Source organism: Moschus berezovskii, chromosome 15 (genome assembly GCF_049115385.1).
Source record: "Moschus berezovskii isolate FMDL1 chromosome 15, NW_MosBer_1.0, whole genome shotgun sequence".
Lineage (NCBI taxonomy): Eukaryota > Metazoa > Chordata > Mammalia > Artiodactyla > Moschidae > Moschus > Moschus berezovskii.
In genome coordinates, this window is record NC_142474.1 from 32,100,820 (window position 1) to 32,128,189 (window position 27,370).

The window sequence follows — 27,370 nt, forward strand, 5'->3', positions numbered from 1 at the left end:
TAACCACCTTACATCTTCACAAGCTTTCTAAGTTATCCAACTAAGCTTTTTCTACTCCATATATATTTTTACAAACATCAGTTATAACTCATCTTTCTACTTCAGCTTGTTGCAAATTAGTATTTCCTCATTTTCTCACCAGAGAAGGAAATGACAACCCACTCCAGTGTTCTTGCCTGGAGAATCCCAGGGACGGGGGAGCCTGGTGGGCTGCTGTCTATGGGGTCGCACAGAGTCAGACACGACTGAAGCGACTTAGCAGCAGCAGCAGCAGTTTCTCACCACACAGACTATTCATAGAAGCTAATTCTTCAAATACTTTAAACTTGGCATTAATTCCTTGAGGAAACAACAGCAACTGAGCTGTATTAGTAACATCTAACTTATCAACAGATAGGGTATCTACTTGAAATCATTTGCCTTAAAAAAAGATGACAAATTTTATTTCCATTGTCTTCAACCTTTGGAGCAGCTGGTTTTGCTGAAAGGCTAATAATAATCTCAAGCTTAGTTTCTCTGAATACATTTCTTGAGCTCCGGCAGTCAAGCATTATTTTATTTTGCTTTTATTTTTGGTCATGCCAGTTGGCTTTCTGAATCTTAGTTTCCCGACCAGGGATCGAATCAGGACCCCAGCAGTGGAAGCACAGAATCCTAACCACCAGACCGCCAGGGAACTCCTAGGTGCTTTTTACTAACTCACAGTTGGCAAATTACTTTCCTTGCTTGGCTAACAAATGAGCTGCTTGGAAATTTACTTTTGTTGCAGCTTAATTTTTTTTTTTTATATTCCTTCCCTTTCTTCCAGAAATTCTGCTGTGATGAGGTATGCTACTTCAGATTTTCTACTTTTTTTGACGATTGCTTTCCTGTGAATTGGGAATATTGAGATGACTACTTAGTCTGGTAATGTTTATATATATTGAATTCTTCTACCACAAGCTGTAGTGTCATTGCATAATAAACAATGTTTTCTCATCTGACTTAATAGCAAAATAATCCACACTGTCCACTGTGCATTAAAAAGAGCCCACTTTTTTCTTGTTTTAACTTGACAGCTACTGGTAATTAAAAAAAAAAAACAACTATCACAGTGTGCCAATATGTGTGTGGCACTCAAAATGCTGTTGACTTGTAACTTGGTCACTGTGACTGTGGTACACTGAACAGCAGTGTGAAGCTCTGAGCACCACATGTACAGGGAGCTACTTGATTCTGCTGTTGCAGTGATGAAGCTAGCCATACATAGCCAACATGTAAATAAATGAGTACAACTGTATTTGATATTATTTGTGGACACTGGAGTTTGAATTTCATATAGTTTTCATATCATGAAATAATACTTTATTTTTTCTAAACATTAAAAAATGTAAAAATGTTTCTTAACTTGCAGATCTTACTAAAATCAGATAGTTTACTCATCTTTATTTAAGGTAAAGCATTACACAAGGCCAAAATCAAGAAGGAAAAGGTTGCATATAATGTGACTGCTTAAAAAGATAATATTAAGCAAAATTAGATGATGAACTGCAAATTTTTGCATCAGTGTGTCAGGAAAGAGTTAATATCATCCTAGTATGAAAGAGTAGCCACAGAAAAGAAACAGACCAATACTGTATTAGAGAAATGGGCAAAGACAGTTTACCAAATAAATACAAATGTCAGTAACTGTGAACTATTGATCCAATACTGAACCAGGAAAGGCAAATGAAAACATGGCAGGCTTTCACTTTGCAATTAATACAACTTGAATATTGCTTGAGACTTTTAAAGGAAGCAAATACTACTACATTTGTCTGTGTTTAAAAACCAGCAAGCAAGTAAGCAAAAGTTTTCTTATAATTTTTGAATTGATGCTTGTTTTTCTGGTCCCTAAGTTTTCTTACTGGAGAAGGCAATGGCAAGCCACTCCAGTACTCTTGCCTAGAAAATCCCATGGATGGAGGAGCCTGGTAGGCTGCAGTCTGTGGGATCGCTAAGGGTCGGACACGACTGAGCGACTTCACTTTCACTTTTCACTTTCACACATTGGAGAAGGAAATGGCGACCCACTCCAGTGTTCTTGCCTGGAGAATCCCAGGGACGGGGGAGCCTGGTGGGCTTCCGTCTAGGGGGTCACACAGAGTCGGACACGACTGAAGTGACTCAGCAGCAGCAGCAGCAGGTTTTCTTAACATGAACAGCAGTGTTTACTAACAGTTACCGACCGCTTCCTGGGTTGCCAGGCATAGCACCAAACACTTCACGTATCAACTCTGTAATCTTCGATTCACCTAATGTGGGATAGATACTGTTAAGAGGATGGGAAAGAGGAGGCGGGGAAGGTTAAATAATTTGTTCAGAGCCAAACAGGGAGTGATGGAGGCAGGGTTGTGAACCCAACAGATCTGCCTACAGAGATACCTTCTTTACCACCAAGCCATGCTGATGGTGTCACTTGACTCTGCTGATAAGAAATCTCCACATTTGTAAACAACTGCATAGTATGTGGTATTAATTCTGTTCTATTTTCTCCGTAGTGATTATCATGCTCTGAAATTACCTTGCCCATCTACTACTTGTTTATTTGTTCATCACTTGAGTCTCATTTACCACACTATTAAAACAGAAGTTGCTTGTGATGGGTGCTGGGGAAACATCCATGATTAAAGCCCTGTAGTAAAAGAATATTTATACCTGTATCTGACACATAGTAGGAACTCCAGAAATATTTGTCTAACAAGTTAAGGAAAAATTGTGGCAACTGAAACTTCCCTTCTGTCCCTCAGAAAGTATTAACAAAGTTTACAAGTGAAAGCATATTTAACATCAGTTAATATTAAGGTATTGCATGGACCACAGCCTTGTCTAACTCAGTGAAACTGAGCCATGCCCTATAGGGCCGCCCAAGATGAATGGGTCATGGCGGACTGTTCTGACAAAATGTGGTCCACTGGAGAAGGGAATGGCAAACCACTGCAGTATTCCTGCCTTGAGAACCCCATGAACAGTATGAAAAGGCAAAAAGATAGGACACTGAAAGATGAACTCCCCAGGTCGGTAGGTGCTACTGGAGATCAGTGGAGAAATAACTCCAGAAAGAATGAAGAGACAGAGCCATAGCAAAAACAACACACAGTTGTGGATATGACTGGTGATGGACGCAAGGTCCAATGCTGTAAAGAGCAGCATTGCGTAGGAACCTGGAATGTTAGGTCCATGAATCAAGGCAAATTAGAATTGATCAAACAGGAGATGGCAAGAGTGAACGTCAACATTTTAGGAATCAGTGAACTAAAATGGACTGGAATGGGTGAATTTAACTCAGATAACCATTATATCTACTACTGTGGGCAAGAATCCCTTAAAAGAAATAGAATAGCCGTCATAGTCAACAAAAGAGTCCGAAATGCAGTCCTTGGATTCAGTCTCAAAAACAACAGAATGATCTCTGTTCATTTCCAAGGAAAACCGTTCAGTATCACGGTAATCCAAGTCTGTGCCCTGACCAGTAATGCTGAAGAAGCTGAAGTTGAACGGTTCTCTGAAGACCTACAAGACCTTCTAGAATTAACACCAAAAAAAGATGTCCTTTTCATTATAGAGGACTGGAATGCAAAAGTAGGAAGTCAAGAAACACCTGGAGTAACAGGCAGTTTTGGCCTTGGAGTAAAGGGCAAAGGCTAATAGAGTTTTGCCAAGAGAATGCACTGGTCATAGCAAACACCCTCTTCCAATAACACAAGAGAAGACTCTACACACGGACATCACCAGATGGTCAACACCGAAATCAAATTGATTATATTCTTTGTACTAAAGATGGAGAAGCTCTGTATAGTCAGCAAAAACAAGACCGGGAGCTGACTGTGGCTCAGATCATGAATTCCTTATTGCCAAATTCAGACTTAAATTGAAGAAAGTGGGGAAAACCACAAGACCATTCAGGTATGACTTAAATTCCTAACAATTGTACAGTGGAAGTGAGAAATAGATTTAAGGGACTAGACCTGATAGAGTGCCTGTTGAACTATAGAGGGAGGTTTGTGATGTTGTACAGGAGACAGGGAGCAAGACCATCCCCAAGAAAAAAAAATGCAATCAGGCAAAATGGCTGTCTGAGGAGGTCTTCCAAATAGCTGTGAAAAGAAGAGAAGCAAAAAGCAAAGGAGAAAAGGAAAGATATACCCATTTGACTGCGGAGTTCCAAAGAATAGCAAGGAGAGATAAGAAAACCTTCCTCAGTGATCAGTGCAAAGAAATAGAGGAAAACAATAGAATGGGAAAGACTAGAGATCTCTTCAAGAAAATTAGAGACATCAAGGGAACATTTCATGCACAGATGGGCTCAATAAAGGACAGAAATGGTATGGACCTAACAGAAGCAGAAGATATTAAGAAGATGTGGCAAGAAAACACAGAAGAACTCTACAAAAAAGATCTTCATGACCCAGATAATCACAATGGTGTGATCACTTACTTAGAGCCAGACGTCCTGGAATGTGAAGTTAAATGGACCTTAGGAAGCATCACTGTAAACAAAACTAGTGGAGGTGATGGAATGCCAGTTGAGCTATTTCAGATGCTGAAAGATGATGCTGTGAAAGTGCTGCACTCAATATGCCAGCACATTTGGAAAACTCAGCAGTGGCCACAGGACTGGAAAAGGTCAGTTTTCATTCCAATCCCAAAGAAAGGCAATTCCAAAGAATGCTTAAACTACCGCACAATTGCACTCATCTCACATGCTAGTAAAGTGATGCTTAAAATTCTCCAAGCCAGGCTCAGCAATACGTGAACTTCCAGATGTTCTAGCTGGTTTTACAAAAGGCAGAGGAATCAGAGATCAAATTGCCAATATCCGCTGGATCATCAAAAAAGCAAGAGAGTTCCAGAAAAACATCTATTTCTGCTTTATTGACTGTGCCAAAGCCTTTGACTGTGTCGATCACAATAAACTGTGGAACATTCTGAAAGAGTTAGGAATACCAGACCTCCTGACCTGCCCCCTGAGAAATCTGTATGCAGATCAGGCAGCAACAGTTAGAACTGGACATGGAACAACAGACTGGTTCTAAATAGGAAAAGGAGTACATCAAGGCTGTATATTGTCACCCTGCTTATTTAACTTATATGCCAAGTACATCATGAGAAACGCTGGGCTGGAAGAAGCACAAGCTGGAATCAAGATTGCCGGGAGAAATATCAGTAACCTCAGATAGGGAGATGACACCACCCTTATGGCAGAAAGTGAAGAAGAACTAAATGACCTCTTGATGAAAGTGAAAGAGGAGAGTGAAAAAGTTGGTCCCTTGGACTGCAAGGAGATCCAACCAGTCCATCCTAAAAGAGATCAGTCCTGGGTGTTCATTGGAAGAACTAATGTTGAAGCTGAAACTCAAATACTTTGGCCACCTGATGCGAGGAGCTGACTTATTTGAAAAACCATGATGCTGGGAAAGATTGAGGGCAGGAGGAGAAGGGGACGACAGAGGATGAGATGGTTGGACGGTATCACCGATTCAGTGGACATGGGTTTGGGTGGACTCCGGGAGTTGGTGATGGACAGGGAGGCCTGGCGTGCTGCAGTTCATGGGGTCACAAATAGTCCAATACGGCTGAGCGACCGAACTGAACTGAACTGAATGGTGTTTCTCAAAGAGCAGAAAGTTGTAATTTTGATAAAGTTCAAATTATCACTTGAAAAAATATCTATTTATTTATTTTGGTTGTGCTGGGTCTTCATTGCTGCACATTAGCTTTCTCTAGTTTCTGCGAACTAGGGCTACTCTAGTTGCCATGCAAGGGCTTCTCCTTGTGATGACTTCGGTTGTTGCAGAGCTTAGGCTCTAGGCATGCAGGCTTTAGTAGTTATGGTACATGGCTTCAGTAGTTGCTGCTTGTGGACTCCAGAGTACATGCTCATTAATTGTGGCACATGGGCTCAGTTGCCCCAAAGCATGTAGGATCTTCTCAGACCGGGGATCGAATCAGTGTCCTTGTATTGCAAGGTGAATGAATTCTTAACCACTGAACCACCAGGGAAGCCACAGATTACTTTTTTTTAATGATTCATGCTTTTTGTGTCCAATCTAAGAAGTCTTCGTCTGTCCTTGGTTGACAGAACCCGAAAATGACCCCCGATGACCCACACTTGTGTAGAATTTCCTTCTTTTGAATGTGGACTGGACCTGTGAATTTGCTGAAATTTTATTTCAGTGCTTAATGTTACATTACATTACAAAAGAGATATTAAAGATGCGATCATGTTACTAATAAAGTGACTTTGAGTCAATAAAAAGGGAGATTATGCAGAAAGGCCTAACAATCACATGGACCCTTAAAATTTGGGTCCAGAGTCAGAGCAAGAAAGAGTTGGGTGAGTTAAAACATGAGAAGAATTGAATTAGAGGGAGATTTTTCCATTGCTGACTTTGAAGATGAAAGAGTCCATATGACAAGAATTGCATATGACCTCTAGCAGCTGAGAATGGCCCTTGTGAGATAGGAGGGAAACGGGCAGGGCCCAATTGTTAAAGAATGACCCAGCCATTGAGCGTATGACAAAAACTAGTTTGGCCCAACTAAGCCCAAGATGGTGTAAGTTGTCCTAAAGTAGACCTTGAGCCTCATTATATGCTCATTGTAATGTATTATGCTAAATAACACACCCAACCAGCACCAGGACAGTTTGAAGGCTGGCCATAAAAGGCCAAAAAGTGGACAGTGGCCCAGTTCCTGGAAATCCCTACTCCTTCCCCCCAATAGTTGGAGTTACCTAGCCCATAAAAACTAACCACTCTTATCTCACCTTCTGAGATGGGCCACCTTCTGTCAATGGAATGTGTATCTCCTAGGACCCTGTAGCCTTCTGATACAAGCCCATATTCTATCTGTGGGGTGTGATTCTCCCTGAATAAATCTGTTTTCACTCTGCTTCCGACTTGCTGTTAAATTCTTCCCTGTACAAAGCCAAGGATTCTCACTTAGCGGCCTATCCCAGGGACTCTCCCCTAAGACCTAGGATGTGACCATTCTCTCATGCCCCCTTCTGCAACAGTTGAATAAGAAGTAACAAAGAAATAGGGCCCATTGTCCTACAGCTACAAGGAACTGAATTCTACCACAGTTGTGTGCACTTGAAAGAGGTTTATTTGAAGATAAAAAAAGATTGTGTGCTTTAAAGATTAAGTTTAATATACGGAAATATTGGGTGTCATCCAAAATATAAAATTGCTTTTACATATTCATTTATTAATTTTCAGTTTTAAATGGCAACTTCCTCTTTTAAAAAACGTCAGGAGCCTGATTTTCTTGTCTGTTTCCTGAGGAAGCAAAAAGGCAGAAACTTGGTGAATAGCAAGACTAGTGGTTGCTATGGTAAGCATGGAACTTCCTGACAGTGGCTCTATTAACAGTAGGAAATGGAACCATGGGAGTGTTCTAATTTGCCATAAGATTTTGTTTCCCATCTTTAGAGTAAGAAGTTCTGCTATACCAAGGAATTGACTCTTCCAGTTTATTTATTTAGTCAGACAGTGATTAGAAAGCCTCACTGTCCGTGTACATTGTACCATACTTAGGAGTTTTGTAATTATATGACAAGTATGATACATTTCAAATGGAGCTTTGAAACTTTCCTTCTGAAGGAAGCTTTTCCTCCAGTGGATATTGATGTACCTTGGTTATAGGCCCTATTCAACCAGTGGTGAGAGCATAGATTTTGGACTCATATGTGCCTGAGCTGGAGAAGGAAACCACAACCCACTCCAGTATTCTGCCTGGAAAATTCCGTGGACAGAGGAGCCTGGTGGGCTATATAGTCCATAGGATGACAGAGTCAGACATGACTTAGTGACTAAACCAGCATACCTCAGTTTGAATCTCAGTCTTGTCACCTACCAGTTGTTTGACTGTGGACAAGTTATTTAACTGTTCTGTGCCACGGTTTCTTCATCTGCAAAATGAAGCATCTATTTTCTGTGCTTGTTTTGAAGGTAGGTTAAATACCATGCATACTTTGATACAGTGCCTAACACATACTAAGCATTAGCAAATGGTTATTATTACGATCTTTGTTGAGCTGCTATTTTTTTAGCTATATCTGGTTATGTCTTTTTTTTTCCGTTTACTATGCCTTGTTTTTCTTTGTTTAATTGAATGACTTTGAAGATGTGATTATGGTTGAAGGTGCCACATAGAAAGGAGAGGTGTGTAGAAGGCATAAAGACTGCTCATAGACCCAACTGTAGTGGTAACCAGCCACTGTATTGGCATCTCAAATTCATTGTTTCAAGACCCATACAACATTTCAAGGCCTTGGAAAGCACAAAAAGCACCCAGAAAACAAATGGAGCAGTTACTGAAGCAATGAATAAAGATCATTATTATTTGTACTTAATAAATATGTTCCACGTTTGCCTGAGCCTTTAGACAATGCATTTTAAAATTTGCTGTGTTTTTCTTTTTCCTTTAAACATTACTGTTAAGTTCAAGAATGAGCCAAGCTAAAAAGAAACTGTCGTCTTAGAACAGACATATTTCTTACCTTCAAGGATCTTACTGTCAGTTGAAGGAGGCCATAAATACTTAGAATAGTGTGTGACAAGTACTTTACTAGAGGTAATGATTGACTCTCATGACTAAGGGAGAAGAAGGAATTGGGACACCTAGGATCTCTTGCTTTGGTAAGGGGGAAGACCAGAGCTGGCAAACTGATAGTTTTTGCACAACCCACAAACTGAGAGTTGTTTTAACATCCTTAAATGGTTGGAAAAAGTCAAATCAAAAGAAGAATGATATTTTATGACATACGGATATATGTAAAATTCAAATTTCAGTGTTCTGAAATGAAATTGGACTATAGCTACATTTGACCTTTTGTCTGTTGCAGCTTTTATGCTACAACAGCAGAGCTGAGTAACTGTGAAAGAAGCTGTATGACCTCCAAAGCCAAATGTTTACTGTGTGGCTTTTCACAGAAAAAGTGTGCTGATTCCTGGGATAGATGGTTTTTATCCACTATTGTTCAGTCACTAAGTTGTGTGCAACTCTTACGACACCATGGACTACAGCACACAAGTCTTTCCTGTCCTTCACTATGTCCCCAGAATTTGCTCAAGTTCATGTCCATTGAGGTGGTGATGCCATCCAGCCATCTCATCCTCTGTCACCCCCTTCTCCTCTTGCCCTTAGTCTTTCTCAGCGTCAGGGTCTTTTCCAGTGAGTCGGCTTTTCACATCAGGTGGCCAAAGTATCGGAGCTCCAGCGTCGGTCCTTCCAATAAATGTTCAGGGTTGATTTCCTTTAGTATTGACTGGTTTGATCTCCATGCTGTCTAGGGAACTGTCAAGAGTCTTTTCCAGCACCACAGTTTGAAAGCATCGATTTTTCAGTGCTTAGCCTTTATAGTCCAACTCTCACATCCATACATGACTACTGGAAAAACCATAGCTTTAATTATACGGACCTTTGTTGGCAAATTGATGTCTCTGCTTTAAAATATGCTTAGGCTGGGTTTGTCATAGCTTTTCTTCCAAGGAGTAAACATCACCATGATCTTAGTTTTTTAAATGTTGAATTCAGCACCATGATCTACGTTTTTGGAATGTTGAATTTTAAGCCAGTCTTTTCATTCTCCTCTTTCACGAACTTCATCAAGAGGCTCTTTAGTTCCTCTTTGCTTTCTGCCATTAGGGTGGTATATCTGAGCTGCTTGATATTTCTCCCAGTAATGTTGATTCCAGCTTGTTGATTCTGGTTGAGTGATGATGGGACTCGTGGCAGTGGTCAAATTCACAATTTGGTGGTATAAATAAGGATTGTGAATCTTCTTTGAAGATTGTTGTTGACTGTTTATCAAGAGGAGTTCCTGTGGAGACAAAGTGAGAGTGTATGTCAAAGGGTATGAAGTAGAGGCGGAGAGGCACTAACTGTGCTGTTGAGACGATTGGCAGGAAAGGAAAAGGGAGAAAGTGATGGCTGGGAATGGAAGGCATTAGAGATTTCGTTTGAAAGGTTAAGATGATAAAGGCTTGTGTCTGTTCATGCACTGAAGGAGTCAGCACTTGGTAACTGCCTGGAATAGTGGTACAGAGAGATACATTTTGAACAGTTCTTGGGATAATCTTTACCCTTTTTGGAATTGTATGTTTAATGTGCTTCCTACATTTAGACATATTACCCCTTTAGCTGGAAAGAGAAATGGACATAGGCATTGAGAAACAAGGCCAACAAATGTTTTTCCCTCATCCTATCTGGGGCATTGATCTCATCTATAAAAACATGACGGTGAATGAACAGGCTCCATTGTCTCTTCTGAAAGGCTTTGTAAACAAACGAGGAACCCTATGAAAAGTCTGTGAAGCCCAATGCCTGATCTTTCAGTTCCTTGGTACCTGGGCATATGCTTTTTTTTTTAAGAACACCAGCAATTTGTTTATGACTCACTCCTTAGTGAATTTTTGGACACAGTGTGTACAAACTATACCAATTTCTCCTACCATTAGAGTATTTCCTTAGGAGCAGAATTTAGTATAGCACTTCTAATGGTTTTTATTATTATGTATAAGTAACAGATGGTGGTTACCAGTCCATCCTAAAGGAGACCAGTCCTGGGTGTTCATTGGAAGGACGGATGCTGAGGCTGAAACTCCAATACTTTGGCCACCTCATGCGAAGAGTTGACTCACTGGAAAAGACTCTGATGCTAGGAGAGATTGGGGGCAGGAGGAGAAGGGGATGACAGAGGATGAGATGGCTGGATGGCATCACTGACTCAATGCACAGGAGTTGGTGATGGACAGGGAGGCCTGGCATGCTGTGATTCGTGGGATCGCAAAGAGTCAGACATGACTGAGCAACTGAACTAAACTGAAGGAATATTTCCCTGCTGAAGAATCTGCCTGCAGTGCAGGAGACCCAGTTCAATCCCTGGGTTGGGAAGATCCCCTGGATCTGCAGTATTCTTGCCTGGAGAATTCCATAGACAGAGGAACTTGGCGGGCTACAGTCCATGGGGTCACACAGAGTTGGACATGACTGAGCAACTAACACTAATAAGGAATACTTAAATCGTACAGAGGTCCCACCATTGCTAACAGTTTATTTAATTGGGAGTCTTATTTTTCCCCAATGGTTTTTGTTACTCCATCAGTGTAAATAGTACACTTAATATATGTGCCAATTGTGTTCTCCGGGAATTAGATTGAGATGGAGTAGGAGAGTAAAGGGCTTTTTGAGGAGTGATGCCGGTGAAGTAGCAGAACAGATTAGGTTGGGCATGGGAGGCCATCAGACTGCAATGCACACCTGACAAAATCTCTGTCAGCCCAGATCGCCAAATTGCCTCACTGGTTGGAAAGGTCTAGGCCATTGTACCACCCAACATTGTCCACTTGTTGGCTAGGGGCAGTCCTGAAGAAAGCATACCCTCTATTTGAAAACTAAGGTGAATTCTAAAGGGATTAACAGAAGGAAACTGTCAGCTAACCAGTCTCCACAGCTAAATAAAAAGTCCCTTCTTGAAGAGGGTTCTGAGCAGTAAAGCTTTGTGTCTGCTAGGACATAAAGTGATTGTCCTGCTCACATCAGTAGGGTGGCTACTGTCAAACAAAGCAGAGGACAAGTGTTGGTGAGGATGTGGGGAAATCAGAACATTGTGCACTGTTGGTGGGAATGTCAAGTGGTATCGAGCAGCTGTGGGAAACGGTTTGGAGATATTTTAAAAACTAAACATATAATTACCACATGATTCAGCAATTCTGCTTCTGGTGTATGCCCAAAAGAATTGAAAGTGATCCCAAAAGCTCTCTGTACACTGGTGCTGAAATTTTGGGTGATATAGAAAATGGTAGCTTTATTACTTTGTCAGGGAAAGGGGCCCATAGTGGACCATGTGTCCCAACTCGAGGAAGATAGTGAGAAGTTTTATAGTAATTGTTTAAAGAGGGCGTGGTTAGCTTGTGGACATTCTTCTGATGGGTTCAGTCAGTTCAGCTCAGTCATGTCCAACTCTGCAACCGCATGGACTGAAGCACGCCAGGCCTCCCTGTCCTATCACCAACTCCCAGAGTTTACTCAAACTCATGGCCATTGAGTCAGTGATGCCATCCAGCCATCTCATCCTCTGCTCTCCCCTTCTCTTGCCTTCAGCCTTTCCCAGCATCAGGGTCTTTTCCAGTGAGTCAGTTCTTTGCATCACGTGGCCAAAGTATTGGCGTTTCAGCTTCAGCATCAGTCCTTCCAATGAATATTCGGGACTGATTTCCTTTAGGATGGACTGGTTGGATCTCCTTGCAGTCCACGGGGCTCTCAAGAGTCTTTTCCAACACCACAGTTCAAAAACATCAGTTCTTTGGCGCTCAGCTTTCTTTATAGTCCAAATGTCACATCCAAACATGACTAGTGGAAAAACCATAGCTTTGACTAGACAGACCTTTGTTGGCAAAGTAATGTTTCTGCTTTTTAATATGCTGTCTAGGTTGGTCATAGCTTTTCTTCCTAAGAGCAGGCGTCTTTTAATTTCACAGGTCCAATAACCATCTGCAGTGATTTTGGAGCCCAAAAAAATAAAGTATCTTACTGTTTCCATTGTTACCTCATCTGTTTGCCATGAAGTGATGGGACTGTATGCCATGATCTTAGTTTTCTGAATGTTGAGCCTCAAGCCAACTTTTTTGCTTTTCTCTTTGACTTTCATCAAGAGGCTCTTAAGTTCTTCTTCACTTCCTGCCATAAGGGTGGTGTCATCTGCATGTCTGAGGTTGTTGATATTTCTCTCGACAGTCTTAGAGTCGGACATGACTGAGCGTCTGAACTGAACTGATCTTGATCCCAGCTTGTGCTTCATCCAGCCTGGCATTTCTCATGATATACTCTGCATATAAGTTAAATCAGCAGGGTGACAATATGTAGCCTTGATATACTCCTTTCCCTGTTTGAAAACAGTCTTTAGTTCCACATACAGTTCTAACTGTTGCTTCTTGACCTGCATACACATTTCTCAGGATGCAGATAAGGTGGTCTGGTATTCCTATCTCTTTAAGAATTTTCCACACAGTCAAAGGCTTTGGCATAGTCAGCAAAGCAGAAGTAGATGTTTTTCTGGAACTCTCTTGCGTTTTCAATGATCCAACAGATGTTTTCAATTTGATCTCTGGTTCCTCTGGAAAAGGTCAGTTTTCATTCCTATCCCAAAGAAGGGCAATGCCAAAGAATGTTCAGGCTACTGCACAATTGCAGTCAACTCACACGCTAGCAAAGTAATGCTCAAAATTCTCCAAGCCAGGCCTCAATAGTACATGAACTGTGAACTTCCATATGTTCAAGCTGGAGTTAGAAAAGGCAGAGAATATTGAATGCAGACTGTGTAGTCTTTTTCCAAGGGAGAAAACTGAGGCTTAAGGAGGTTTATAGATGTGGGCTGGGACAGTTAGCTAGACACTTAGTTTGCAGAGGTTGGATCCGAGGGTGTTTTTGACCAATGCTGGGGTTTTCAGCTTTGGCCTGTGGGGATAATTCTTTGTTTTGGAAGGGCCATCCTGTGATTTGTTAATCAAAACTGTCTTCAGACATTGCCAAATGTCCCCTATGGGAACATTATGGTACATAAATACCCCTACCATGGAATAGTCCAGGTTTTTGGACAAGGGAGGAGTGTTCCGTCCTATCTCCTCCAGTAAGGACCTAATATATTGTTGAATTCATTTCTCATGAGCTCGTCAGTGATCTGAATTAACTATTTAAGATGAAGTCTTGTGCTGTGGCTCCTGGAATGTTCATTACAACTCTGTGAGATATCTTGGTAGAGTGTACCCCTCTCCCCCAGAACAACCGGTGCTCTTTAAATAGGGCTGTTTCATCTTTCTAAAGGTTTTTTTTTCTTTAGTTGCAGGTGGCACAACTGAGAAAAAAATTAATGGAATTCCAATGAGTGTTGATGGATGATGCAGTTCAAGTAGCTAAAGAGGTAAAACCTGAAGTACAAGGAAACATTTGTCACCCAAGTTATTGTCTTCACAAAATATAGCTAAAATCAGATTTTCCAAGCTATAAGAGTAGTTTTTTTTTTTTTTAACAGAATATTTATTTTTATTTATTTGTTTGGCTGTGTCAAGTCTTACTTGCGGCATGCAGGATCTTGAGTTGCAGCATGAGAACGCCTAGTTGTGGCCTGTGGGATCTAGCTTCTCCAGTAGGGATCGAACCTAGGCCCCTGCTTGGAAACACAGAGTCTTAGCTGCTGGATTACCGGGGAAATCCCAAGAGTAGGCTGGGTTTTTTTTTAATGCTTAAGAATGTTATAATTATCATTGGTTAAGACACTGGTTCTCAACCTGGTCATGAATCAGGATCACTTAAAGAGCTTTAAGAAATAAATGACCAAAGTCTGTACCCTGCTGTCCTGCCCTTGTTGAATCAAAGTTTCTGTGGGTAGAGCAGAGATGATCCTGATGTCAACTACAAATTGGCACTTGCCATTTGCCTCTGCAAGCATCAAATTACAAGTTGCGACCGTTGACCTTCAACCCCACCCTGAAAGGATTGAGGGTGGAGATCAGGAATGAGGCACTCTGTGCTCTGGGTAAAACTGGCAGAACGGGCCTTCAGATAGTTAGATATTTTCAGGAGAAGATTTTATGAGCCCACTTCTTGCATCTCCTCATATCTAGAAAAACACTGAAATCTTTCATGGTGACATGTGCTCCTCGTGACTAGCAGTCACCTTTACGAGACTGGCAGCAACATTCTGCAGAAATGTGTGCCTGATTGCATGTGTTCTGCCTTCACCAAAATCACATAATAGACTGACCTTCCTACCACCTCTTCAGAAGGGTTTCTCAGAGCTGTCTGAATTGCTGCCTCCTAGGTTATAGTTGTCATTTTGCTCCAAATAAAACTTAACTCACAACTCACATTGTGCATTTTTTTTTTAGTTTACACTGAAGAGTTGATGCACTGAGTTTCAAAGAATTCAGTACTCAGTCTGTGTAGCATTAAACAACAACTTGTATTAAAAAGGAAAAGCAGATTTTCATTATCAACTTACCCATCATTCTAAGTTTTAAACAGCATTGTAAACCAGCACTACAGTTTTGGAAAATCATTGAGTATTTTCTACAAGCTAAACATTAGTTCAGTTCAGTTCAATTGCTCGGTCGTGTCCGACTCTTTGCAACCCCATAAATTGCAGCACGCCAGGCCTCCCTGTCCATCACCAACTCCCAGAGTTCACCCAAACTCATGTGCATTGAGTTGGTGATGCCATCCAGCCATCTCATCCTCTGTCGTCCCCTTCTCCTCCTGCCCCCAATCCCTCCCAGCATCAGGGTCTTTTCCAATGAGTCAACTCTGCGTGAGGTGGCCAAAATATTGGAGTTTCAGCCTCAGCATCAGTCCTTCCAATGAATACCCAGGACTGGTCTCCTTTAGGATGGACTGGTTGGATCTCCTTGCAGTCCAAGGGACTCGCAAGAGTCTTCTCCAGCACCACAGTTCAAAAACATCAATTCTTTGGCACTCAGTTTTCTTCACAGTCCAACACTCACATCCATACATGACCACTGGAAAAACCATAACCTTGACTAGACAGACCTTTGTTGGCAAAGTCCTCTGCTTTTTAATATATGTATCCAATAATCCAGAAATTCTACCCCTAGGTATTTACCCTTGAGAGATGAAAATATATGTCTACATAAAGACTTGTATGTAAATATTCACTGTAGCTTTATTTATAATAGCAAAAAAGAAAAAAAAAGGAAATAATCAAATGTCTAAAAACGGGTGAAAAGATGAATAAATTGTGATACATTCATACAATGGAATTGTACTCAGCAATAGAGAGGAATGAACTACTGTGCAACAATATGGATGAATCTCACAGATATATATAAGAAGCCAGACACACAAAAAAGTAGATACAGTTCAGTTGCCAGGAGATATGATGATAGAAGTCAGACTAGTGGTTCTTCTGGCAGGAGTTGGGAGAAGGAAAAAGTATGAAAGAGCAGTACTGAAAAGATGTTACATGTTAAAGTATTCATATACATATTTTTTTCTTTGTCGTACAAAAATACGTAACATAAAAATTAACCATTTAAATCAGTTTTGTGTGTACAAATCATTGACATTAAGTCTATTTATATTGTTGTACAGCCATCATCACCACCAGCAGTCTCTAGAACTTCATCTTCCTCAACTGAAATTCTGTACCCTTTATAGCTAACTCCCCATTTCCCCTTTTCCTGAATTCCTGGGATCCACATTCTGCTTTCCCTGACTACTTGGACTACTCTAGGTACACATGTAAGTGGAACCGCACAGTATTTGTCATTTTGTATCTAGCTTATTTCACTTAGTATAACATCTTCAAGGTTTATTCATGTTGTAAACTGAACTGAACATGGGTCAGAATTTCCATCCTTTTTAAGGCCAAATGATCTTCTACTGTGCATATATGCCACGTTTTGTTTATTCATCCTTCAGTTGACATTTGGGTTATCTATACCTTTTGGCTGTTGCGAGTAATGTTACTATATGAATTGTTATTGTTCAGTCGGTAAGTCATGTCCAACTCTTGAGACTCCATGGAGGTTATACCAGCCTTCCCTGTCCTTCACGATCTTGTGAAGTTTCCTCATATTCATGTCCACTGAGTTGGAGATATTATCTAACCATCTCATCCTCTGCCAACCCCTTCTCATTTTACCTTCAATCTTTCTCAGCGTCAGGGTCTTTTCCAATGAGTCGGCTCTTCACATCAGGGGCCAGAGTATAGGAGCTTCAGCATCAGTCCTTCCAGTGAATATTCAGGGTTGGTTTCCTTTAGGATTGACTGGTTGGATCCTTGAAGGCCATGGGGCTCTCAAGAGCCTTCTTTAGCACCATAGTTCAGAAGTGTCAGTTCTTTGGCACTTAGCCTTCCAGCTCTCTTATCTGTACATGACTACTGGAGAAAGCATAGCTTTGACTATATAGACCTTTGTCGGTGAAATGATGTCTCTGCTTTTTAATATGCTGTTTAGGTTTGTCATAGCTTTTCTTCCAAGAAGCAAGCATCTTTTAATTTCATGGCTGTGGTCACCGTCTGCAGTAATTTTGGAGCCCAAGATAAAACCTGTGACTGTTTCCACTTTTTCCACATCTATTTGTTATGAAGTGATGGGACCAGATGCCTTGGTCTTAGTTTTTTGAATGTTGAGTTTTAAGCCCACTTTTTCACTCTCCTTTTTCACCCTCATCAAGAGACTTTTTAGTTCCTCTTCACTTTCTACGATTAGAGTGGTATTATCTGCATATCTGAGGTTTTTGATACTTCTCCTGGCAGTGTTGATTCCAGCTTGTGATTTATCCAGCCTGGCATTTCACATGATGTACTCTGCATTTAATTTAAATAAGCAGGGTAACAATATACTGCCTTGTCGTACTACTTTCCCAATTTTGAACCAATCTGTTGTTCCATATCTGGTTCTAACTGTTGCTTCTTGACCTGCATACAGGTTTCTCAGGAGGCAGGTGAGGTGGTCCAGTACTCCCATCTCCTTAAGAATTTTCCAGTTTGTTGTGATTCACACAAAGGCTTTAGCATAGTCAGTGAAGCAGAAGTAGACATTTTTCTGGAATTCCCTTGCTTTCTTCATAATCCAGCAAATGTTAGCAGTTTGATCTCTGGTTCCTCTGCCTCTTTGAAACCCAACTTGTATACCTGGACTTTCTGGGTTCACTTACTGCTGAAGCCTAGCTTGAAGAATTTTGAGCATAACCTTGTTTGTTTCACAGCATCATCTTTTAGGAATTTAAATAGCTCAACTGGAATTTTCTTTCTGGAGTTCCTGATTTTCTTTTTTCTTGTCTTTTTTTTTTGGTCTATCTTTATTTTTATCCTACTGCTCCCCATGCTGTCAATCATATACATTCTAGTCTATTATTCTTGAGGTCATCTGCATGACTGTTTTCTTGGGATTTTCCTCATTGCATTTTTTAGTTGGATCCTTCCCCCTAATCTTAGATCTCAGGTTTTTTTTTTTTAATTAAAAATTAAAAGCTTTTTTTTTTTTTTCTGAAGTTCATTCTCAAGTACAGAGAAGGCAATGGCAACCCACTTCAGTACTCTTGCCTGGAAAATCCCATGGACGGAGGAGCCTGGTAGGCTATAGTCCATGGGGTTGCTAAGAGTCGGACACGACTGAGCGACTTCACTTTCACTTTTCACTTTCATGAATTGGAGAAGGAAATGGCAACCCACTCCAGTATTCTTGCCTGGAGAATCCCAGGGACGGCAGAGCCTGTTGGGCTGCCATCTATGGGTTCGCACAGAGTCAGACACAACTGGCGTGACTTAGCAGCAGCAGCAGCAGCATTCTCAAGTAACTTCTTAAGAGAAAGAGTACCCAGCAGATACACTGATTCTTCTGATGTCTGTTCTCCCCTCATGTTTGGGTGATGGTTGGGTTTAGAATTCTAAGTTGCCAGTTATTTTCCCTCTGAACTTTGAAAGTCATTGCTCGGTTTTTTTCTGGCATTCATTGTTCATCATAAGGAGTGAAATTTAGTCTCATTTTGTTTCCTGTAGGAAATTTATTTTCTCATTTCTCTGAAAACTTCTCTTTTTTCCATATATAGTTGATCATGAACCGTACGGGTTTAAACTGCACACTTGAACTCTTATACACAAATTTTAAAAAATAAATACAGGTATACTTAGAAGATATTGTGGGTTTGGTTCCAGACCAGTGCAATAAAGTGAATCACATAATTTTTTTCTGGTATCTCAGTACATATAAAAGCTATATTTAGGGGGAATTCCCTGGTGGTCCAGTGGTTAGGGCTCCACTCTTTCACTGCGGAGGGCCCAGCTTCAATCCCTGGTATGACTATGCACAAGCCACATGATACAGTCAAAGAAAAAGAAAAATTTGTACTAAGTGTGTAATCACATTAATGCTAAAAAAAAAAAATCTAAGTACCTAAATTAAGAAATACTTTATTGGTGAAAAATGAGCTTTTGGTCAATCATAATCTTTTTGCAGTAGTAACATCAAAGATCACAGATCACCATAACAAATATAATAATAATGAACACATTCAAAATATTGCAAGAACTAACAAAATGGGGTGCAGAGAAACAGAGTAAGCAAATGCTACTGGAAAATGGTACCGACAGACTTGCTTGATACAGGATTGCCACAGACCTTCAATTTGTAAAAAAACAGTTTCTGCAAAGCATAGTAGTGTTGAGTGCAATAAAAAGAGGTATGGTTGAATGTACTGTATAGCACCATATGATGGTTGATTCTGAGGATGCCAAACCTAGGATGTGGAGGGCCAACTATACAAAGTTATGCATCAATTTTTTTTTTGGCTGCGTTAATCTTCCTTGCTGTGTGTTGACTTTTTTCTAGTTTCAACCAGATGTGGGGACTGCTGTCTAGTTGTGGTGCCTGGGCTTCTCATTGTGGTGGCTTTTCTTTTCTTGTGCAGCACAGGCTTTGGGGCGCAGTAGTTGGGGCACATGGGCTTTTTTGCCCCAGGCCATGTGAGATCTCCCAGGACCAGGAATCGAACATTGTTCCCTGCATTGGAAGGTGAATTCTCAGTCACTGGACCACCAGAAGAGTCCTAGGCCCCTTAATCTGAAGACTCTTATTTTTCATGTTTAATGGTTGCCTTATGTTTTTCTCAGATGATATCCTCTGCTTCATTTTCTTACTTCTTTCTCTCAGAAATTCTAATTTGGGCCTCTTGGATTGCTCTTATAATGTTCTTATCTATTCTTGCCTGTTTTCAAACTCTTTTTCTTTGGTTTCCTTTTTTCAGGTCTCTCTTCTGGGAGATTGTCATGATTTTGTCTCTCACTCTTTCTATTGAATTATTTTCAGTTTATTTAAAATTTTTCCAGAACTGTTTCTTGTCTTATGATTTTGCTTCTATTTTTGTTTTATCTCTGAAGATAGTTTTTTAACGTTTTATTTTTTTTCTGGAATTCCTGTTTCCTCCAGTCATTTTCTTTTCCTATTTATCTTTGGTGATCCTTACCTATTCTTTCATTTTTAAGAATGAAAGTTTAGAAAAATTGAGTAAGAGCTTTGAATACATAGGAAAGACTTGTCAGCTGGCAGAGTAAGTGGGCATGAGCTGGCTGTTAAACTTTGAAGAATGCAGAGGACTTGACCATAGCATTAGCTCTCTTTGTTTTTCCTGTTCTCCCAACTTTAGTCCCTGCTGTATGTTTAAACAAATTCTTTATTATTTACTTAATGTGCATCACTGGCTTTGAACAGTGTTATCATTAATGAGGGTGAGGTAAGATTGTGTGTGCTGACATCAAAAAATGACTATAGTGTAGGATAAAAAAAAAAAAGAAAAATCAGGTTACAGACTCCTGGTTCATGATGCCAGATTACAGACATTTATTTGATCTTTCTTTCTGATAGCACCTCACTGAAATGATAGTGGAGGAATAATAATAAAAGTAAATAAAAAATAATTTAACAATGAGAAAGTTGCAGTAGGGCCTGTAGTAGGTGAAAGAAAGGGAATTGGGAGAGAAGAACTAAACAGAGGAAGCCACAGCCCAGAAAACTCATGGGATTAGCTCTCGATCAGGAGGGATCTGTAGTGGGAAAGGCTCAAGACGTGGAAATGTTGCCAGTGAAGCAGGTACTGACTGAGGACAGTTTACTTAAACGTTTGTGGATACTCTAACCCCAGGCTGCTAGGAGTCTGAAGATTTCTAGTTTGTGGCAGCAGGAACCCCAAAGTAAGCTCCCAGCCACTGATCACATCCCAGAGTGGCTGTCGAAATGAGGAGCAGAGTGAGCTGTTACTACCAGCATGATTACAGTACTGTTTTCATCCTCATCACTACATGTGCAGATTTTGAGATTCAAGGAACCTATAGAACGCTTCTTAAGAGAAAAGTTTAAGTGTAAAGTCTTACAAATTTGAGTGTTATGATATTGAGTTATATAGAATTTGAGATCCTCATCTTGAAGGTGTATGTTACGGTGAGGGCTTAATTGAAGCCAGAAAAGTCAAGGCAAAGAAATGTGTAATTTGAGTGCAAATGGTCATTTTGGTCATAGTGAAGGATTAGTGAATAAGGAACAGGTGTAAGGGGAAACTTGGAAAATGCCTGCTGTGTACTAGATTTTATGATGGAGTTTTATGTGTAGATATATTTACATTTATATTACTTTTTTTTTTTGGCTATGCTCTGGCATGTGGGATCTTAGTTGCAGGTCCTACCCACTGGACCACCAGGGAATTCCCTATATTATGTTTTTTATAGTACTCATATCAGTCCCCTGTTAGCAGTGGGAGACATTGCTGTTTTAAAGATGAGGAAATGGAAACTCAAAACATAAAAACCAAGAGCTTTTTCTGCTGTAGTCATCTCAGAGCTAAGATTCATATACAAGTTTGTGTGACTTCATGGTCCATGTTTTTTTCACTCTGTTGGCTCTCTAAGGAAAAGAATTGCTTTCTCTATTTCTCATGTATGATGAAAACTATAGTATGTTTCTAAACCAAGCATTGTTAGTCTTTTGTTCTTCATGTATTGGGCATTTGCTGAGTGAAGATTCTGCTTTCAAGTAGTGTATAGCATAAGTTAGGGACACAAAAAAGTAGTTTGCCTGTGGGCCATGAGCTCATTGAAAGCAAGAACTGTTTTTGTTTTGTTTGTTTTCCTGTTTTTTTGGCTGCTGGATCTGCCTACCAGGCATCAACCCCTGCAGTGGAAGCGCAGTGTCTTAACTACTAGACCACCAGGGAAGTCCCAGAGAAGAACTGGTTTTAATTGACTTTATGAACCCAGCACTGAAATTTTATCAAATTGTATACAGTACTGTTCCACCACCACAAAGAAAAAAAATCCCTCTTGCTACCCCTTCATAATCACAAGATCCTCTCCCCAACATAACTGTGGCAGCCTATCACTGTGAAAGTCGCTCAGTCATGTCCAGCTCTTTGCAACCCCATGGACTGGACAGTCCATGGAATTCTCCAAGGGGTCTTCCCAACCTAGGGATCGATCAAATCCCTCATCGCAGGTGGATTCTTTACCATCTGAGCCATCAGGGAAGCCCAAGAATACTGGAGTGGATAGCCTATCCCTTCTCCAAGGGATCTTCCTGACCCAGGAATCGAACCAGGGTCTCCTGCATTGCAGGCAGATTCTTTACCAGCTGAGCTACCAGCGAAGCAACCTATCACTGAAATGAAAATCACAAGTTTTTCATTTCAAGAGTGGTATATAAATGGAATGTGTGTAACCTTTTGAGATTGGCTTTTTCACTCAGCATAATGCCTTTGAGATCCATCCAAGTTTTTGTGTATATCAGTAATTTGTTCTTTTTTTGTAGCTCAGTAGTAACACATTGTATGAATGTGTTACAGTTTATTCTTCTTCTTGTTGAAAGACATTTGTATTAAGTCCAGTTTGGAGGTATACAAAAAACTGTTATGAACATTCGTGTATACATTGTTCGTGTGGACATGTTTTCCATTTCTCTGGGATAAATGCCCAGAAGTGCCATTGTTATGTTGTGTGGTAAGTGTATGTTTAGTTTTTAAAGAAACTGCCAAACTACTTTCTGGACAGGTTATACAAATTTTGCATTTCCACTAGCATTGTATGAAACATGAAGTTTCTCTCTATCCTCACTATCATTTGGCATTGTCAATGTTTAAAAAATTTTGGTCATTCTGAAAGGTGTTGTAATAGGATCTCATCATGTCTTTAATTTGCATTTCCCTGATTTCTCATGATAGTGAACATCTTCTTGTCCTTATTTGCCATCTGAATATATTCTTCAGTGAATATTTCTTCATGTGTTTGCCCATATTCTACTGAGAGTCTTTGTTTTCTCACTTTTGCGTTTAGAGACTTTCTGGATAAGTGTTCTTTATAAGATATGTGTTTTCTCCCCAGTCTGTGTCTTATCGTTTAATCTTCCCAACAGGGTCTTTGATAAACTTGATTTTTAAGTTTGATGAAGGCCAGTCCTCTCTTACAGGTCTTGCTTTGGTGTCATGTCTAAAAACTGTTTGCTCAACTCTAGGTAACAAAACTTTCCTCCTGTGTTTTCTTGTACCATTTTTTATAGTTTTACCCTTTATCTTTGCATCTAAGATCCATTTGCAGTTAATTTTTACATAAAATTTGGGTCTTGGTTTTACTTTGCCTGTGAAGTCCATTTGTTCCCATTTATTGAAAAAACTATTCTTCCTTCATTGGATTGCTTTTATATCTTTGCCAGAAATCAGTTAGGCAGACTTGTGAGTCTATTTCTGGTTTCTCTATCCTGTTTTATTGATCTCTGTGTCTGTCCTTTCTTCAGTACCATACACTCTTGATTGCTGAAGGTATATGGTAAGTTTTAAATTCGATAATATGGTTCCTCCAAGTTTTCAGTATTGTTTGATTCTGAATCATTTATCTTTTCATATAAATTTTAGAATTAACGTGTCTGTCTACTAAAAAATATTATCTATAACTTGTCTGTATTTACAAAAAAAAAAAATTGCTGTGGTACTTCCCTGGTGGTTCAGTGGTTAAGACTCTGCACTTCCACTTCAGGAGGCACAGTTTCAGTCCGTGGTGGTGGAAGATCATCATGCTGCATGGTGTAGCCAAAAAAGGGGGAAAAAAAACTGCTATGATTTTTTTATAGGATTTGTGTTAAATCTATAGGTAATTTTAGAAAGAGTTGACAGCTATACTAATGTTGAGTGGTCCAAAACGTGCACACAGTTTGTCTTTCCATTTATTTAGGCCTTACTTCATTCAGTTGAGTTCAGTTCAGTCGCTCAGTCGTGTCCAACTCTCTGCGTCCCCATGAATCACAGCACACCAGGCCTCCCTGTCCTATCACCAACTCCCGGAGTTCACTCAAACCCACCTCTATCGAGTCGGTGATGCCATCCAGCCATCTCATTCTCTGTTGTCCCCTTCTCCTCCAGCCCCCAATCCCTCCCAGCATCAGTCTTTTCCAGTGAGTCAACTCGTCGCATGAGGTGGCCAAAGTATTGGAGTTTCAGCTTTAGCATCAGTCCTTCCAATGAACACCCAGGATTGATCTCCTTTAGAATGGACTGGTTGGATCTCCTTGCAGTCCAAGGGACTCTCAAGAGTCTTCTCCAGCACCACAGTTCAAAAGCATCAATTCTTCGGCGATCAGCTTTCTTCACAGTCCAACTCTCACATCCATACATGACCACGGGAAAAACCATAGCCTTGACTAGACGGACCTTTGTTGGAAAAGTAATGTTTCTGCTTTTTAATATGCTATCTAGGTTGGTCATAACTTTCCTTCCAAGGAGTAAGCGTCTTTTAATTTCATGGTTGCAGTCAGCATATGCAGTGATTTTGGAGCCCAAAAACATAAAGTCTGACGCTGTTTCCACTGTTTCCCCATCTATTTCCCATGAAGTGATGGGACCAGATGCCATGATCTTTGTTTTCTGAATGTTGAACTTCAAGCCAACTTTTTCACTCTCCTCTTTCATTTTCATCAAGAGGCTTTTTAGTTCCTCTTCGCTTTTTGCCATAAGGGTGGTGTCAGCTGCACATCTGAGGTTATTGGTATTTCTCCCGGCAATCTTGATTCCAGCTTGTTAGTGCTTTATAATTTTCAGCATACCAGATTCTAAACATGCTATGTTAAATTGATACTTACATATTTTATGTTTGGGGGAGTGATTGCAAATGGTGTTACATTTAAGTTTGTTTCTTCTTTAGTCATTCTTAGTATACTAAAATGTTACTGATTTTTCTGTGTTGATCTTAATATCTTGTGACATTGTTAAACTAAGTAGTTTCAAGAGTTTTTAAATTGATTCCCTGGGGTTTTCTATGAGGTTAATCATGTCCCCTTCTTTACAATCTGGAAAATTTTATTTCCTTTTCTTGCCTTATTGTACTGGCTAGGACTTGGGGTACTGTGTTAAATAGGAATGGTGAGAGCAGGTATCTTGGCTTTGTTCATAATTTTAGGAGGAAGTATTCAGACTAGGTTTTTTGTTTTTTGTTTTGTTTAGATGCCTTTTATCAGGTAGTGGGAGAAATTCCTTAAATTTCAAGTTTCCTGAGCGTTTTTCTCATGAGTGATAGTTGGATTGTGTCAAATGTTTTCTCTGCATCTGTTGATAAGACCTATTGATGGATAGTTTTTTTTTTGGAAGCAGCCTTACATTCCTGGGATAAATCCCACTTGTTTATGGCATATTTTTATTTTTATGTATTGCTGCATTTGGTTTGGTAATATTCTGCTGAGGATTTTTGTTTCTATGTTCATAAGGGAAATTGGTCTGTAATTTTGTTTTTGTTTACCGTCTGGTTTTATCAGGATAATATCAGTATAAAAATGAGAATTGGAAAGTGTTCGTCTTCTATTTTTTGGAAGAGATAGAATGGATTTTATTATGGCAAGTGTAGAATGGGTATTATTTACTTTTAAATATTTGTGGGACTTGCCATTGAAGCCATTTTGGCCTTAAGATTTGTTTTTCTGAAGTTAAACATGTCTTTAAAAGTTATAGGAGTTAGTGATTTTCTGCATTTTGTCTGAGTTGTTGGATTTTTGTATACAGAGTTGTTCTTCAGTTCAGTTCATTTCAGTCACTCAGTCGTGTCTGACTCTTTACGACCCCATGAATCACAGCACGACATCACCAACTCCCGGAGTTCACTCAAACTCGTATCCATCGAGTCAGTGATGCCATCCAGCCATCTCATTCTCTGTCGTCCCCTTCTCCTCCTGCCCCCAATCTTTCCCAGCATCAGAGTCTTTTCCAGTGAGTCAACTCGTCACATGAGGTGGCCAAAGTACTCGAGTTTCAGCTTCAGCATCAGACCTTCCAATGAACACCCAGGATTGATCTCCTTTAGAATGGACTGGTTGGATCTCCTTGCAGTCCAAGGGACTCTCAAGAGTCTTCTCCAGCACCACAGTTCAAAAGCATCAATTCTTCGGCGATCAGCTTTCTTCACAGTCCAACTCTCACATCCATACATGACCACTGGAAAAACCATAGCCTTGACTAGACAGATCTTTGTTGGCAAAGTAATGTCTCTGCTTTTTAATATGCTATCTAGGTTGGTCATAACTTTCCTTCCAAGGAGTAAGCGTCTTTTAATTTCATGGTTGCAGTAAGCATACGCAGTGATTTTGGAGCCCAAAAACATAAAGTCTGATGCTCTTTCCACTGTTTCCCCATCTATTTCCCATGAAGTGATGGGACCAGATGTCATGATCTTTGTTGTTCTTAGTATCCCCTTATCCTTTTGATGTCTGTGGTTTCTATAGTGATATCCCTTTTTTACAGTTGTGAAGGTTTGCTTTATGACCCAAGATGTGGTCTGTCTTACAGAGTATTCCATAGGAGTTTACAAAAAAAGTCTAACCTGCTGTTGGATGGAGTGTCCTATGAATGTTAGTTAGGTCTTGTTGGTTGATGGTAGTGTTCTTTCTGTTGCTGATTTTCAGTCAAGGTTTTTTGTCAGTTACTGAGAGGGTGTTAATGATTTGTCTTTCTCTGCTTTCAATTAGGTCAATTTTTGCATCTTGTATTTTGAAACTGTTTTCTGGTGCATACACATTTAGAATCTTATGTCTATTTTAAATTGGCCCTTTAATCATTATGTATTATTCCTTTTTGTTCCTGATGATTTTCCTTGTTCTGAAAAATACTTTATCCAGTGTAACATGGCTACTTCAGCTTTCTTTTGTTCCATAATTACATGGTATGTCTTTCCTTATCCATTTTTTTTTAAAAATTGACAAAAAAATTTAGGCAGTTCAAAGTAGAAAATACAGAGCTCCCATATACCCTCTTCTTACCAACTCCCGCCAGTTTCCCTTATTAACATTTTGCATTAATGTGGTTGATTTGTTACAACCGATGAACCAATATTGATACATTATTATTAACTAGAAGCTCATAGATTACATTAGGGTTCATTCTTTATATTGTACATTTTATGAATTTTAACAAATCCACAATGACCTATGTCCATTACAGTATCATACGGAATAGTTTCACTACCCTAAAAACCTTCTGTGCTGTACTTTTTTATCCTTCCTTTTCTCCTCCTAAAATATGGAATCCATTTATTTCTAACCTTTCTATATCATTATATTTGAAGTAAGTTTATTATAGACAGCATATGAAGTGAATTGAAGTGAAAGTTGCTCAGTCATGTCCAACTCTTTGCAACCTCATGTACTATACATGGAATTTTCCAGGCCAGAATACTGGAGTGGGTAGCCTTTCCCTTCTCCAGGGGATCTTCCCAACCCAGGTCTCCTGCATTGCAGGCAGATTCTTTACCAACTGAGCTATCAGGGAAGCCCCATAGACAACATATAGTTAGGTTTTTTTTCCTTCTTTA

General features: G+C 39.9%; 1 protein-coding gene across 3 annotated transcripts in view; it reads left to right on the top strand.

The window, feature by feature from the left end:
- Positions 1-27,370, top strand: part of PTPRA (protein tyrosine phosphatase receptor type A) — a 169,524-nt gene that overhangs the window by 37,035 nt on the left and 105,119 nt on the right. For 2 of the 3 annotated variants that reach the window (XM_055432645.2, XM_055432660.2), the window contains exon 2: positions 13,865-13,945. The exons of the other annotated variant lie outside the window; for it this stretch is intronic. In XM_055432645.2, coding sequence (XP_055288620.1) covers positions 13,916-13,945 — 30 coding nt within the window. In that variant the 5' untranslated portion in view covers positions 13,865-13,915. The remainder of the gene's footprint in view (positions 1-13,864; positions 13,946-27,370) is intronic. 3 annotated transcript variants of the gene reach the window in all.